Consider the following 14,860-nt stretch of genomic DNA (forward strand, 5'->3'; position numbering starts at 1 on the left):
TATCTGTGGATCTCTTCTGGGCATGTGACCTACTAAATTTGAACTCCACTTCCAAGCCTCCTTGTAGTTGAATGGATGCCACAGGACTGAGCTCTGAGAAATAGAATGAAGGCAGAAGCAATATGTGCCATTTCCAGCTGGATTCATGACAATTTCCCTTATGTCCTGCAGTCCCTCTTTTCAATGTGTGATGATTTTAAAGAGGCCATATGTTGAAGATGGTGGTAGCACAGGATGGAAAGAGTCTAAGAGCCCTGAATAAACAAATGAATGGAGTGGAACCACCCCCTTTCATTCCCTAGAACCTCACTGAACTGCAACTTGAATGAGTAATGAACTTCTGTGGTGTTAAGCCCCTGTGATTTGGGTGTTGTTTGTTACAGCTAACTTGTTATCCTATAATATTATCCCTCATTCCATTTCAAGTCATCTAAACAGGTTCTATATAGATTAACTGAATCGGCAGTCCTTCTGAAGTCACTTTTGAATTGGGCCTCACCAGCTGGGCATGGTAGTGCACCCCTGTAATCCCAGCAGCTCAGGAGGCTGAGGCAGGAGGATCTCAAGTTCAAAGCCAGCTGCAGCAACAGCCAGGTGAGGCGCTAAGCAACTCAGTGAGACCCTGTCTCTAAAATGCAAAAAAGGGCTGGGAATATGGCTCTAGGGTTGAATGCCCCTGAGTTCAACCCCCGGTACCCCTCCCCACAAAAAAAAGAGTTGAATTGGGCCTTACCAATATTAACACAGAATTTTTTTTTTTTAAATGGTGCTGGAGATGGAACCCAGGGCTTTGTGCATGCTAGGCAAACACTTCTACCACTGAGCTATGTCCTCATCCCATTAAAACAGGTTTCTAACTCCCATTTGCAGACATTCTGCCTCCTAAGAAATTCCTTCCTCACTCCCCACAAAAAGCCACATTCCAGACATCTATCTTCTCCCATAATGTTACGTCAAGGACACCTGCCCTGAGCTGTCTTCTTGTTGATTGAGTTTATTTGACTTGTCAGAACTTCCCCCTCTCTCTTCCTTCATACCACACAGAAGGACTACTGATGTCCCCTGAGGCATGTCCTTATTCACCATGACCACAGGTTCAAACCAGGCGCCATCCCTGAGTCCTCCCATTCCTTCACATGCCGCATCCAATGTCCTAGTAAATCTAGATGATCTTCCCTGTCCTTTTTCTCCATCCCCACTGCCACCTTCATCCAATCACATCATCACCTGCCCATTTGCAACAGCCTCCTACCTGGTCCTTCCGCTCATTCCCTCCCTTCAGTTCCATCTCACCCAGAAGCTGGCCTGATCTTTCTAAAATTACATTCAGAACATGGAACTCCCTGCTTCCCTCCCTGAAGAGCTTCCCATAGCTCTTAGGGAAAACTGGTCAGCATCTTGCCCACTCCAACCAGCCTCACCCTGCTCTTCACTTCAGGCACACAAATGTGCCATACTTGTTCCTGCGCCAGGCTCTTTGTACTTTGTGTCTGGAAAGCTCTTCTCTGAGGGCTTATAAGATTTGTCTCTCATCATTCAAGTCTCAGCTCAAATGTTCCCCCCTAAAGATGCCATCCTTGTTCTCTCTCCATAGCATTCACCAATCTGTGAAACTGTCTTGGGAATTTCTCCTTTCCAATAAATATCCCTGCAATAAATAATGGCAGGCAGTCCACAACAATTATTTGATCCTGTCTCTAGGGGGCAGCATTTCCTAACCCTGTGCCTTCAAACTCAACTGTGCAGGCTGGGCTAAAATCTGTAATTTAGCTAATAAGTTCCACAATATTCTCCCTACACCTTACCTGGTCATTGGTCCTTCCCCAACCCTTGTAGAGTTCAAGGCAGAGTAGCCTGGATGTGGCGGCCTGAGGCTGTGCCTGACTCATAGGTAGAGTTTCCTCCCAGCCCATCTTCTCCCCTTCTGCAGGTTCATCTTCCTCCTGAGGTCAGAACTGTAGACCACAGAGCAGAAAAGACTGTCCCAGAGGGAAGCAGCAGTTGGATGGCTGCAGGGAGTCCTCCATCACCATGTAGCCCAGCTTCTGAGGCTGCAAAAAGAACCCAGATCTAGGAGTTAGTTACCTTGGCCCCAGAATGTGCCTCCCCAGAACTGGGGTTGTCTTCTGCCCCTAAAAGGGGATTTCCTCACTTCTCAGGGATAGAGTGAAACTGCTGGGAGTCTGGTTTCTTGCTGAGCTCCCACTTCCTCTGCCTGTCCACTGACAGCCTAGGGTCCATGAAGAGGGTATGATGCTGAGTATAAAGATGTTGGGCAGAGGCAACAGGTCTTTGAGTAACAGCTAGAAGAGCATCAGAGGGAAGGGGATACTATCACAGTCGTAGTCACAGCCTAGGGAGAGCAGCTTGAAGAAGCTAGGGCTCAGAACTGCACCCCCTCTCCTGGAGTTCTGTGGGAAACCTTCTTCTCCTGGCCTGAATCCTCCAATCACAGGTTCACCTGTCATCCAGTTCTCTTCCTCCCTCACTGGGTGGTTGTTGCTGGATGGGGAAAGGAGGGGACAGGAAGAGCCAGCAGTTCACTTCAGCAGGGACTTGAGCCTGGGGCAGGTGACTCCTTGGAGGCTACAAGGGGGTGAAGAAAGGCAGACTACACACCAAGGTGTGAGTGTAGGAGGGAACAACATTAACTCTTTCCAAAGGGCAAAGCCTGACACAGGAGTTAATGAATGTTGGCTTTTAGATGGGAATTTGGGTTGGGGTTTATTGATTGAGAAAGTCATTGCAGGGGCTTCCTCAGTATAGGTTGATACCCTTGGAGTCCAGTTACTAGGGCACTGGGTGAAATAAAAGACTAGCAATAGCCAGGTGTTGTGGTGCACGCCTGCAATCCCAGTGGCTCGGGAAGCTGAGACAGGAGGAACACGAATTCAAAGCCAGCCTTAACAACAGGAGGCACTAAGCAACTCAGTGAGACCCTGTCTCTAAATAAAATACAAAATAGGGCTGGGGATGTGGCTCAGTGGGTGAGTGCCCCTGAGTTCAATCTGCGGTACCAAAAAGAAAAAAAAAAAAAGACTTAGCAATAAGGCATCACCGTATTGCTACATCATCCAAGAACAACACCCCAGAGGTATAGTTCAGGTGGCCACACCTCATGGTACTTCCTGGAGGAGGAAGGGATGGACCAGTGATGGCTTAAGGCAGTACAAGAAATGGAGATAGGCCAAGAAGTGGGTGGAAAAATAGCAGGAAGAAAGACAGGTCTTGAGGGAGCCACCAGGGAGGTGAGCAAGACCTGTGGCAGGAGAGGGGGAAATCTGTTGACCTATAATTCAGGGAACCTTACCTGCAGACTTCAACGTACAAAGGCAATGACCAATCAGGTATGTAACCTCAAGCAAAGCAGAGCCGGTTTCTGCCTGCTGGCTGCTTACATTCTCAGAAAGGATTCGCTAGATGATAGTGCACAAGCATTTAATTTCAGTGTGGTGAGTGCCAGACATGGGGCAGGGAAATAAGGCCCCGTGGGGGAATTGTGACACAGGCTTGGCCTTGTGTGGGGAGAGGATCAGGCTGGCTACTGCTGCTTAGCTCTCAGGCCCAGCAGACCCCTCCACTAAGGCCAGGTCTGGGCAGAACTGGAGCAGGCAGGGAAGGTTAGACCAGGATTCAGGCCACCCCTGCAGTGCCTAAGTGGGGCACATAGACCAGACTCTCTACTTCCACTGGAGGTGAAGGCCCTGAGGAGAAGGGTGGAGGCTGGGGATCAGGAAGGATTTCCTTCCCCCCTGGGTCAGAAGTCTAAGCAGCTAGGGCTGCCTCTCCATCCCAAGACAAAGATTGAAGGAGTGGCCTAGGTCTCTCTCAGTCAGAACTGTAGATTTACTTCCCCTCCTGAATCTGCTTCCCTCTTTGGGCTACTATTTTTTGTTTCCCTCTCTGGATCCACATTCATTTGTGTGTGTGTGTGTGTGTGTGTGTGTGTGTGTGTGTGTGGTGCTTGAGATTACACCTGAGGCCTTGTGCATGCATGGCAAGCGCTCTACTAACTGAGCTCTATCCCCAGCCCCCCTGTTCCCCATTCTTTGCACTCTCCCCTGGTCTTTCACAAGGTCCTCTCTGGAAGGAGGAAATAGGCAGCGAGTCTGGTGCCAGGAAGTCTTTGGACTGCGCAGCTTCCTCTCTGGCCCCAGCAATTCCCAAGTGGGATTTGGGGATGGGATTGGGGTCTGCTGTGAGGCTGGAAAGGCACCCTTATTCCTGGCCTGATTGCCTGATAATCATGTCCTTCCCCACCCTTCCCCCCACCTCCACCAGTGCTCTGGATACAGCGAGAGTGACCTACGGGTCCTGGGAGACAGAACTGGGTATCTCATGAGCTGGGGCCAGGACCCTACTGGGATCCCTCCCCCAGGCTCCTGTGGCCATCTCTGCCATGACTCTGAAATTAGAAGGCCAGGAGGGTGCAGAATTTGCATCCTGAACAGACACTGCTGGCCCAGGATGGATTGGAGGATAGAAGTGCTTGAGTGCCGTGCTGGGGGAAGGGGAGATCCTTGTAAAGAGTTAGTTGGTAACACAGTTAGTACATCAGCTGCAGGAGAAGGCTGGGGACTGGTATAGGTTGGGGAAGGGCATGGAAGGCTAGGAGTGAGTGTAAGGGACAGTGGCGGTAGCTGGAATGAAGTAGCTGTTTCAGAGAACTGACCACTCAAGGTCAGTTGCAGTGGCTCCTGGGTACTTGGGAGACACACACACACACACACACACACACACACACACACACACACACGTACTACTTGAGAAGCAAAAGCCGGGAAGAGAAAGTGGTGATTAATATCTGCACCTTCACATAACACCAAATTTGCATAGGGGGTAGGCCTGCTCCCCCTTTTGGGCACCTCCAGACCCGGTCCTCTTTCCTGCTCTCCTGCTTTCTCCCGCCCTCCAGCCACCACCATAACCACCACAGATCTATTCAGCGATTGTATCCTTGCCCCTGTCATACACGGGTAGCTTGCATACCAGCCAGAAGAATGCGTCTCCAGGAAAGTGGCTTCGTGTACTGCCTTCCCACTCTGGCCTCACCAAACTCCCATCTGGCCCTCAACCCTCACCATGAGCCCCAGCCTGCCCACTCCCTCACCATGAAAAGGCAGGAACCCAGTTTTCCTCTGCTACTGATCACTGTCACCAGTGGCTTGTGAGTGGCTGGCTGTGGCCTGTTATCCCTAGGAAGGTTTGGCTTGATGCCCATCAACACCTGCTCCCTGCCTTTGCTCCCCACCCCAGGAATGAGCAGGGGAGGAGATGAAGTGAACTGGAACCTGGGCAAAAGTCAGAGCGCATTAGACCAGGTTGCCAGGAGGTAGAGTCCAGATGAGGATACCTGGCTTCTCATCTCAGTTTCTCCCCATTATTGTTCAACCCTGGCCAAGAGGGAAGGTTAGGGATCAGGGGGAAAGGCTGGCAGCAGGTCTTTCATCCTCCATCTCCAAAATGACTCTTTGCAGTCCCACCAGATGTCTATTAGTTAAAACTTCCCTCCAACCTCTCTCTCCATCCCAGCAACCAACCTCAAATGACTCGTCTGAACCTTGTGAGCAAAGTCTGCAGCACAGAAAGAGAAAAGAATAGGAGACAAGGAAGTAGCAAGGAATGAGGGAGATGGAAACAGCTTGAAAATGAAATGGAAAACTAGTCCTTCTCCCTTCTCCACGGCCTGTCTGTAGGCCCACCGAGGCACCAGCTGACTTTTGTGGCTCCTCTTCATTTCATTCCACTCATAGCAATGAAACACCTATTTTATGCAAGACGCTCTACTGGGGAGGGAGATTGGTGTGTTACTGGGATAAAGATAATTCCCTTAGGCTCTATGCTCCTGAAACTTCAGGACTGGATCTTCCTGCCCAGTTTTTCAGCAGAGTTCCTGGCACTACAGTAAATATTGTTGAATAGATTAAAGATTCTTTAGAGATGCTTGTGGCATAGCATGAGAATGACTGGGGGAGGCAAGACTGAGAGCAGCAATCAGGGATGGAAGTGGGAGAGGTTGTGGTACAAAATTGTGGTAAAGTACATGACTATGCAGTCCGATTCCCTGAGTGTGACTCTACTGCTTACTAGCTGTGTGACTTTGGGCAGGTTACTTCACTGCTTTGTGCCTTAGTTTCCTCACTTGCAAATAAGCTGTCCTGAGGATAAAAAGGTGTCCACAAAGTACCTCAGAGTAACACAGCAGGCTGTAGATAGAAAGTGCTGGAAGAGACCACAACTAGGCTACAGTACTTTCAGTGGAAAACGGCACAATAGAGGTACCCAAGAGACGTTCCATTGGTTGAATCAACCAGGCTTAGCACCTGTTTAGATGTGGGAGGAGGGACCTAGCCTATCAGGTTCCTTGCTTAGGCAGTGGGGGTCTCCAAGAGCTAAGAGAAACCAGGCAGGCGGAGGGGGCCTTGGGCCCGAAGGGAGTTCTGGACAAATGGAGTTAAAGGCTCCTGTGGAAATCCAGGAAGTTATGGGCTTAGTGTGTGTAGAGCTGAGCGAAGAGGTCAAGGTGAGAGAAATGTAGTCCAGAGTCAAAGCCAGGGTCCTGTTAGTCCTCCTCCTCATTCCATTCTCTTGACTATTCCATGGGCCCTTGTCACTTGCCTGAAGGGATGGGAAGGGGTTGAGGACAGTCATGCTCTGACAGGAGCTCACTGCATGGACAGAGTGTCTGGGGGTGGGGGCGTGTTGTATAGCTTCCACTATCTGCTTATTCATCTCCTACCTGTGGAGCTAGTGCACTCAGGCGTGGAGACATTATCCATTTGTGGGCTTTTCTTTGTAGGAGCTGTCAGAATGTTTCTGAGGTAGCACTATAAAGTGGTAAAGCACACAGACTCAAAACCACTTGATTAGAATCACTCACTGCTCCATTACTTCCATTGGGCAAGTCATTTAATCTCTTTGAGGCTCAGCTTCCCCATCTGTAAAGTGGGATCACAATAATACCTATCACATTTGGTTGTGACAATTCAATCAGTGATTGCATAGAAAGTATCAAGTACAGGGCCTGGCAAATGTTACTGGTGTTATTAATTCTTTTCTGTCTAACACAACTGCCAGACATCTAATGACAGTCAGCGTAGGGTGGAGGCTGCACTAGGACATGGCGTGATGGTCCCCAAGATGATTCACCATCTGACTTGGATGTCTTCCTCAGACATATTTCCCAGTCTCTTGCTTTTCTTCAGGTCTCAGCCTCAATCAAATATCTACTGAGCAATAACTCCATTGTCCAGTCCTCATGCAGAGAAGGAAAGCCCTGCCCCATCACCTGCCTTGGCAGGAGGCTGGGGGCCTTGCCTGCTGCAAGAAAAGTGACACAAATGGGAGGTTCAATCCCTATGGTGGCCCCAGGCCACCAGTGAACTCAAGCCATCTTCTAAGTCTCCCAGGAGAGAGGACTGTGTGTGTTTGTGTGTGTGTGTGGGGGGGGGGGGTTGGAACAGTTTCATTTTTACCTATTTCTGAGCCTCAGTTTTTCCATATGTAAGGAGGTGATGGTAGTAGTATCTACTTTATAGGATAGTGTTAGGGAAAGCACTTGGGAAGATTGTAGGGGACATGATTGGCTTTTGTGGCTCTACTTTTGTGGTCTACAGGTAAGTAGGTGTCCTGCCTCACTTACCTGGTATCTTTTCCACTTGCCCAAAGCAGGGGCAGCAGAAATAGGGAATAGGACACTTTCTGACTCCATTGTCAATCTCAGGCAACTCCTGCAAGAACTTCTAGTCCAGGTCTTTGTCACCAGCAATCTGAAACTTCATTACTTTACCCCCTTCCTTCCCAACTCTTTTCCCCATTCATACCTGAGACTCCCAGTACCCAGTCTACCATCCTTTTCTGCCAGTATCCAAGCTAGTCTTCCTTTTTCCAAATTCCAGGTAGTTGGGTGGGTTTGGATCTGTGGTGAGATATTTTCAGACTCCCATCACTCCCTGGAGGGGCATTAAAAACTCTACTAAATTATTCTGCATTAAAAAATGACAAAATCATAGAATTTGGAGGGAAATGGATGGCATTAGAGCAGATTATGCTAAGTGAAGCTAGTCAATCTTTAAAAAACAAATACCAAATGACTCCTTTGATATAAGGGGAGTAAACAAGGACAGGGTAGGGACGAAGAGCTTGAGAAGAAGATTTACATTAAACAGGGATGAGAGGTGGGAGGGAAAGGGAGTGAGAAGGGAAATTGCATGGAAATGGAAGGCGATCCTCAGGGATATACAAAATGTCATACAAGAGGAAAGGAGGGGTAAGACAAGATAATACAAATGGAAGAAATGATTTACAGTAGAAGGGGTAGAGAGAGAAAAGGGGAGGGGAGGGGAGGGGAGGGGAGGGGGGATAGTAGAGAATAGGACAGACATCAGAATACATCAGACACTAGAAAGGCAATATGTCAATCAATGGAAGGGAAACTGATGTGATACAGCAATTTGTATACGGGGTAAAAGGGGGAGTTCATAATCCACGTGAATCAAACCGTGTAATATGATGTATTAAGAACTATGTAATGTTATGAACGACCAATAAAAAAAAAAAAAAAAACTCTACTAATGTTTCTTAAAGTGTGGACCCTGCAGATGACCTCATATGTTTGTCCAAAACACAGATTTTTCCATTTCAGGCCAATAAAACTGAATTTGAATCTGGGAGTTGGAACATGCATTTTAATAAGCTCCTGAGGAAAAGCTTATATACATGCACATTAAAACTGAGATTTTAATTACAATTAAAATTCCCCTCTCTGCTTCAAGAAAATAATCATCAGTGGAGGATGGGAGCTCAGCATTCAAAAGCAGATGGGATCTGCGTGCTGCGATGTTTCTCCCCCAATACCGACAGGCTCAACAGCAATGGGAAAGAGGTTGAGAGGGGGTAAAAAGGGAGTAAGTCCTAGAAAGCTGGGGGCGGGTTGTGAGCCTTCTTCTAAACCCTTATTATGGTCCTGAGCAATTACAATTATGGGGCGCCAAGGAAGTCGCTGTCCCAGGGTCACAGTCTCTGTCCTCTCCGGAGCATAAGTGCAACAGAGGGTGGCGTTTGGCTACCTGTGCGGCTGGGGAAACTGAGGCCTGGAGAGGTGGAGGGCTTCTGTACTTAGTCCGCAGCTGGTCTGGCAGGATGGAATCTAGGTCTCTGCTTCCACCTGTCTTGCCACAAGAAAGCCAGCGGTGGGGGGCGTGGCTCTCTTAAACCCACTTTCCACAAAGCTCTGCCAGAAACGCAACCTCCCCACTGGGGCCTTAACTCTGTCCCTCACCACGCATCCATGGAACAACTGGAGCGCGCTCCTTCCCCTCCGGCCACAGTTTCCCCACCCGCGCCGCGCCGGGTGCGTGTGTCTGTGAACACAACGGTGTGAAGCTCAGTAGCGGGATTCCCCATGGGAAAGTCGCCCAGTCCCTCCCCGGGGATGCTAGAGACCCTGAATCGAAACAGGAGGCAGGACGCCCCCGGCCGGGAAGCGGCCCCAGCCCGGATTTCCCTCCCGGGTGGGGCAGCAATGACTCACCCCCTCCCCCTTCCCTCGGTTTCCTTGTTTGCATTTCTCCTCCCGGCCACGTGGCGATCGGTGCAGCCACTCACCGCCCCAACCTCGACACCCCGGCCTCTGCTGCCCCTGCACACACCCTAGAGCCTTCCTACCCACTAGGGTTTCTCCGGGCTCCAGATGGTGCCCACTGTACTTACCCCTGGGTGCCGACTCCACCCCGCCCCCGCCAGTGCCCGCCCCCTTCCCCTACGCCCTCCCTTACGGTCAGGCCCAGTGGCTGCTCCCCACCCCTTCGGCCAGTCCAGGGAGTGGAAGGGGGCGGGCGCGCAGGGGGTGTGACAGCTCCCTGCCGGACCAGCGCCAGCGGCAGCCTCGCTTCAGTGCCCTGTGCCAGCTGGCTCTTTCGTCTGGGACGAAGGCGGAGGCTCGGGGCTCCTAGTCGCTGGGCCCGGGTGTGTGTGTGGGTTCTCCCCCCACACCCTCTACCCTCAACTCACCCAAGACAAGCCTCTGCACCCAGTCCTGCATTTTGCTGTCCTCGGAGCCGGTTCCGGTCGGAACTAGCCCTGTTCACTGCCCCTGGGACTTACGCCGGCACCCGGCACCCGTCCAGGGTACCCCTGTGGAACTGACGGGGGGGGGGGCTGGCTCGCGATCCCCCAATCTCGGCTAGAGGCTGCAAGGCTGTGTGAGCTTGAGAAGGAACATGAAGGTGGGTGAGGTGGGGTCAGGGTCAGGGAGGAGGAGCAGGAGTGGGCGGGAGAGGAAGCCAACACCGTGGGGAGTTTAAGGGGGGGAGAGTTTTGGTGGGGGAGGGAAATGGGGAGGAGGATCTGAGCCGAAGCTGCATTTCTGGGGGATCCATGAGCCTATAGCCTCGGGCTGGAAGGAGTGGAGAATCCTGCAGGGGCAGGAGCAGTGAGGTGGGGCAGAATTCCAGAGGGCCTGGTCTTCTCAGTAAGCCAGCTGGAGACCCCTAAGTGCGCCAGACCAGCAGGCTCCGGTGAAGGTCTTCCTGTCCCTCCCCCTGCTCCTGGCAGGGTAGCAGCACCTCCGCCTGACCAGTCCAGAGGACTCTAAGGAAGTGTTTCTTCTGCCTGGGGCAGTTGTGTGGCTATCCAGCTGCCCTAGCCACTGCCTATGGCTGTCCACCTTCCTCCCGCGCTCACAGGTGGGCTTGCCAGGTGAGAGCCGCTGGCAGGTGGGCCCAGCTGTGGAGGATAACCTGGCTCTGGGAGCACCGCAAGTCGGGGGCCTCCCTGACTTGGTGCCAGAGGGGACACTGCTCAACATGGTGCTGAAGAGGATGCATCGACCCAGAAGCTGCTCCTACCAGCTGCTGCTTGAGCACCGGCGCCCCAGCCGCATCCAGGGGCTTCGATGGGTGAGTGTCCTCTGCCTGTCCAGGTCACCAGGACTGGAGGGAGTCTGTACTGTCATGTCAGGTGCTGCTGGTGGTCCAGCTCTGCTCTGGGGGTGCGGTGTGGTGCGGTTGGTGTGAATGGAGAGTGGAGAAGTGTGGCTGCAGTGTGTGTGGGTGGCTCACACAGCGGCACCCTGTGTATCTGTGTGCCTGTGGTGCTCAAGTACCCCCACCGGGGCACAGGGAAAGAGAAAAAAAGCTTGTAACATATCTGTCACCTGTGTGTGCCAAGCATTGAGTAGGTGCTTGTGTGTTCTCTCCAGGTGGGGGTGGGAAATATGGGGGCCGGCTCAAGTGGGAAGTGAAGTAAACTTGGTTACTGCTCTTGACATGTCACCGTGGCAACATTCTCCTTTAGTGAGCAATTGAACTGGGCTGATTCAGCTTTTTGATCTTGGGATCATGTGGACAATGCCAGGCATCTGACTTTGGGGGCACTCAGGAGGATTCTAAGAAATATGGATAATCAAGGATCCTGAAGTTCTTTTTGCCAGTGGGAAAAAAGTCTCTTGAGCTAAAAGAATGAAAGAGGGATCAGGAGCAGGGAAATGGGGTGCTAGGGAGAAAAGGGGGCTGGATAATGACTGTAGAGTCTGTTCAGTTGGAAGCTTTCTCCAATCACCCAGGCTTAATAGCGTCCCTTCACCTGAGAGTCAGTTGTGTGACCACTGCATGTTCCCACTTGTATGTATGGCAGGGAGGATGGTACCAGGTAAAGGGGACTAGGGGAGGCAGGAGTGGGTGACAAACCCCAGAGAGCTCATCTCTTATCAGCAAGGCTCTTCATGTAGAACCACCACCATCTTCTCCCTCCTCCTACCTTGTCTAAGTGCCCTTTCTATTTACCAAAACATGAGGCTGAGTTGAGAAAAGCAAGGCCTTTCAAGATGAGGGGGTCCTCTTTGCAATCAGAATCGAGAGAGTGTCCATCCCAGTTCTCCCTCAGCTCCTCTGTCCCTGAACTTCCTGATAGGTGCCTCTGGGGCCATCGGTCATGCTCCCCTACCCCTTGGCTCTCTGTCACAGCAGTAGCTACTGCTTGGAGCCAGTGGGCTGGAACCCTCCCTCCCTCCTGCCCTCTCAGGCTATAATTACTTGTGTATTTCCTGTCCCCTTCCCAGCTTGTAGAGGCAAGGTAGGGGATGGGAGGGGGAAGGTCAGGTACCAGGACAATGAGGTCACTGGAGGATCTCCTGGGATCCAAAGTCTGGGAGGGAGCAGAGGAGGCCGCCACACTGTCTCCTGAGGCCCCAGAATTGAAGGGCTGGCCTGCTGGGGAAGCCGGAAGGGTGGGGGTGAGGGTTGCTGGAGTGTAAATGGGGTCAAAGGCACAGAATCAAGGCCTCTCCCATGCCAGGTGGGTGTGGGGGGTAGTGGGAGTTGGTAGCTGGAGGGAGCTTAAATTGTTAGAGGCCCACCCTCTCCTGATGCCCATCCCTAGGGAAGGGGATGGGGTGGTTTCAGTCCATTGTGCCCAGGTTGAAGGGGCTCTGGGTGCCTGTAAAGCTGCACCTCTCAATGATGCCTTTGGCTCATGGAGGGCTCCCATGAGGGGACAAGTACCCACAGGGAGTGTGCACACACTGGTTGAAGGAGGTTAAGACTACAGCTTCAGGACAAGGCTGGGAATTATTTGGAACACGCCTACCTCTCACAAAGCCCAGGGGAAAACCCATCAACCTCTCAAAGAAGAGGTCTGAAGATAGCTGTTTCTGTCTCTAAACCAGGACAAGTAGAAATGAAAACAACAAGAGGACTTGAGGTTATATTCAGAAAGAACTTACCAACGATGGCAAAGGTGACACTAGAATGGGATGAAGAACATCTTCTTTGGAAATTATAAGGGAGAAATGAGATCTCATCTGATATCTGGGGGCAGGGCAAGATCAGGGTGACCTCTGGTGGGTTCCATAGGCTCAGGGAAGCCCAGGAGTGCCTGCGTGGGGGGAGGTGGCCCTCTTGTCTAAGACAGAAAACATACTTCATCCAACCTGTGCAAATAATGGTGGTAGCTTATAGTAACATAGTATTTACGTCCTAGGTACTACGAGCCTTACCTTTATTATATCAAATGATGCTCACAACAGCCCTGTGGAATGGGCCCTAATGTCATTGTCCCCATTTTATAGATGTGAAAATGGAGGCCCAGAGAGGTTGAGTGACAGGCGAGGGTGGCATAGCTGCTAAGTGGCAGAGCTGGGCACTGTATTCTGGCAGTCCAACTGTGGATTCCATGCTCATACTGCCCCGAAGTACTTTTCTCCAGTTGCTGAGTCCATCACTGACCTCCATGGCATCCCCGCCCCATGCACTCTTTCCCTGGCCACTATGCACAGCCTGGCCTGGGACCTTAGCCATGGCCCAAGGGAACTGGTTTGACAGGTCCCCATGCTGTCTGGCTCTGTGCCTGTCCCTCCAGCCCTGCTCTGACACTCAGTGACAGGGAGGGAGGGTGGGGTAGGCGACTGTGTTAGTGCCAGGGGACCTAGCACCTCCTCTTCCACCATGAATCCTTCTTGTTCAGGACTGAGAGGAGGAGGAGGGCAGGGACCTTGACCCACACTTCTTTCCAACTGAGAACCACTAAACTGACACTCAGGGTGATCCGATCAGGTGCAGGGCCAGCCATAGTACTGCATTTTTGTTTTTGTTTTTGTTTTTTTGCACCGTGTCCAGGTAATAGGTGCCCATCATGAGATTATTGGTCAGGTTACTGTACTTAACATTTACTAAGCAGTTACTGTGTGCCGGGCACTGCTCTGCATACTGGACATCATTAACTCATTTGATCTCATAATTACCTTAGGGGATGGGTATTGTTATTATCAAATCCATTTTACAGATGAGGAAACTGGAGCACTGAGAGTTTAAATAATCAGCACAAGGTCACACAATCAGATAATAATGCAAGAGCGAGAATTTGAACCCAGATGTCTGGTTCAGGAGCACACACACTTGACACTCACTGCCCTTCCTTGCCCCATCCCTGAGGTTCCGATGCACATGAACATTCCAGGGGCATAGAGGAGCTCATAACAAGGCTGTCTAATTTTGTTTAACACAATGTTTTCCAAACTTACCTACCCATGGAACATTCCTGAGGGCAGAATACTTCTGCTATCTCTGTATCCACACAGCAGGGGAAGCTGGGGGTAGGCGTCACAGGAGACAGTGGGGCGCAGTGCTGAGAACTTTGGAGCCAAGTGTGATTACCAACTGGAGGGCAGGTTATGCAACCTCTGAGCCTCCTTTTCTCTAGCAGTGAAATAGGATACAAATACCTAGGGTCAGCATTGGGAGCAGTCAATCAGTAGAATCTTCTGTTCCTAAGTGCTTGTGTGCCTCTGGTAAGTTACTTCAGCTCTCTGGGCTTCTGCTTTCCTTGGTGAAATGACAGAGAGGCCTTAAGATCCTATCCTGAACCCCTGCATGTGCATAGAGGGGCATTTTCTGACCATTGTGCTCATCCCCTGGGGTAGGACAGGAAAGACCAGCCTGCTCACGTGGCCTGGAGCATGCCCCCCCTGCAATGTGCCCTCCTAGGTCAGAATAATACCAGGAAGGAACCAGTGCTGAAACCTGGGTTGTGGGCACCAAAGGGAGCTGGGGCAGGGACTGGGACGACCTGGGCATTTTGACATGAACAACAAGAAGTCATCAGCACTTAGGCACTGTTTGTTCCGACACAGGGGTCTGGCCGCGTAGCATTCCTGCCCTTCCTCCTTTCCTGGCTCCTCCTCCTCCTCATTTCCTGTCATTAAGTCTCCAGGGCTCTGTGTCTGGCACTGGACTGGGCCCCATGACCCGGGCAGGGATACCCTTGGGACACCTAGTGACTTCCGCCCAGCTTTGGGCCAGGCACCCAAGCATGCCAGACCTCAGGCCTCTGTCTGGGCACAGTGGCAAGATGCCTGCGACAAGGG

General features: G+C 51.4%; 1 protein-coding gene and 1 long non-coding RNA gene across 6 annotated transcripts in view; one reads left to right on the plus strand and one right to left on the minus strand.

Moving 5' to 3' along the window:
• On the minus strand, positions 1-10,074 carry LOC113191022 (uncharacterized). Its single transcript, XR_003301854.1, has 4 exons — positions 10,012-10,074; positions 7,824-7,952; positions 1,806-2,051; positions 1-93 (listed from the first exon to the last, which is right to left on the minus strand). It is a non-coding gene; the product is annotated as an uncharacterized LOC113191022 (long non-coding RNA).
• The window catches only part of Rapgef3 (Rap guanine nucleotide exchange factor 3), a 23,425-nt gene continuing 18,628 nt past the window's right edge, over positions 10,064-14,860 (plus strand). For 2 of the 5 annotated variants that reach the window (XM_026400620.2, XM_026400621.2), the window contains exons 1-2: positions 10,066-10,226; positions 10,686-10,898. In XM_026400620.2, coding sequence (XP_026256405.1) covers positions 10,221-10,226; positions 10,686-10,898 — 219 coding nt within the window. In that variant the 5' untranslated portion in view covers positions 10,066-10,220. Of the gene's footprint in view, positions 10,227-10,685; positions 10,899-14,860 lie in introns of those variants that run through there. The other 3 variants (XM_026400618.2, XM_026400622.2, XM_026400623.2) reach the window with 3 other exon arrangements.

The sequence above is a fragment of the Urocitellus parryii genome, chromosome 5, assembly GCF_045843805.1.
Source record: "Urocitellus parryii isolate mUroPar1 chromosome 5, mUroPar1.hap1, whole genome shotgun sequence".
NCBI classification, from domain to species: domain Eukaryota; kingdom Metazoa; phylum Chordata; class Mammalia; order Rodentia; family Sciuridae; genus Urocitellus; species Urocitellus parryii.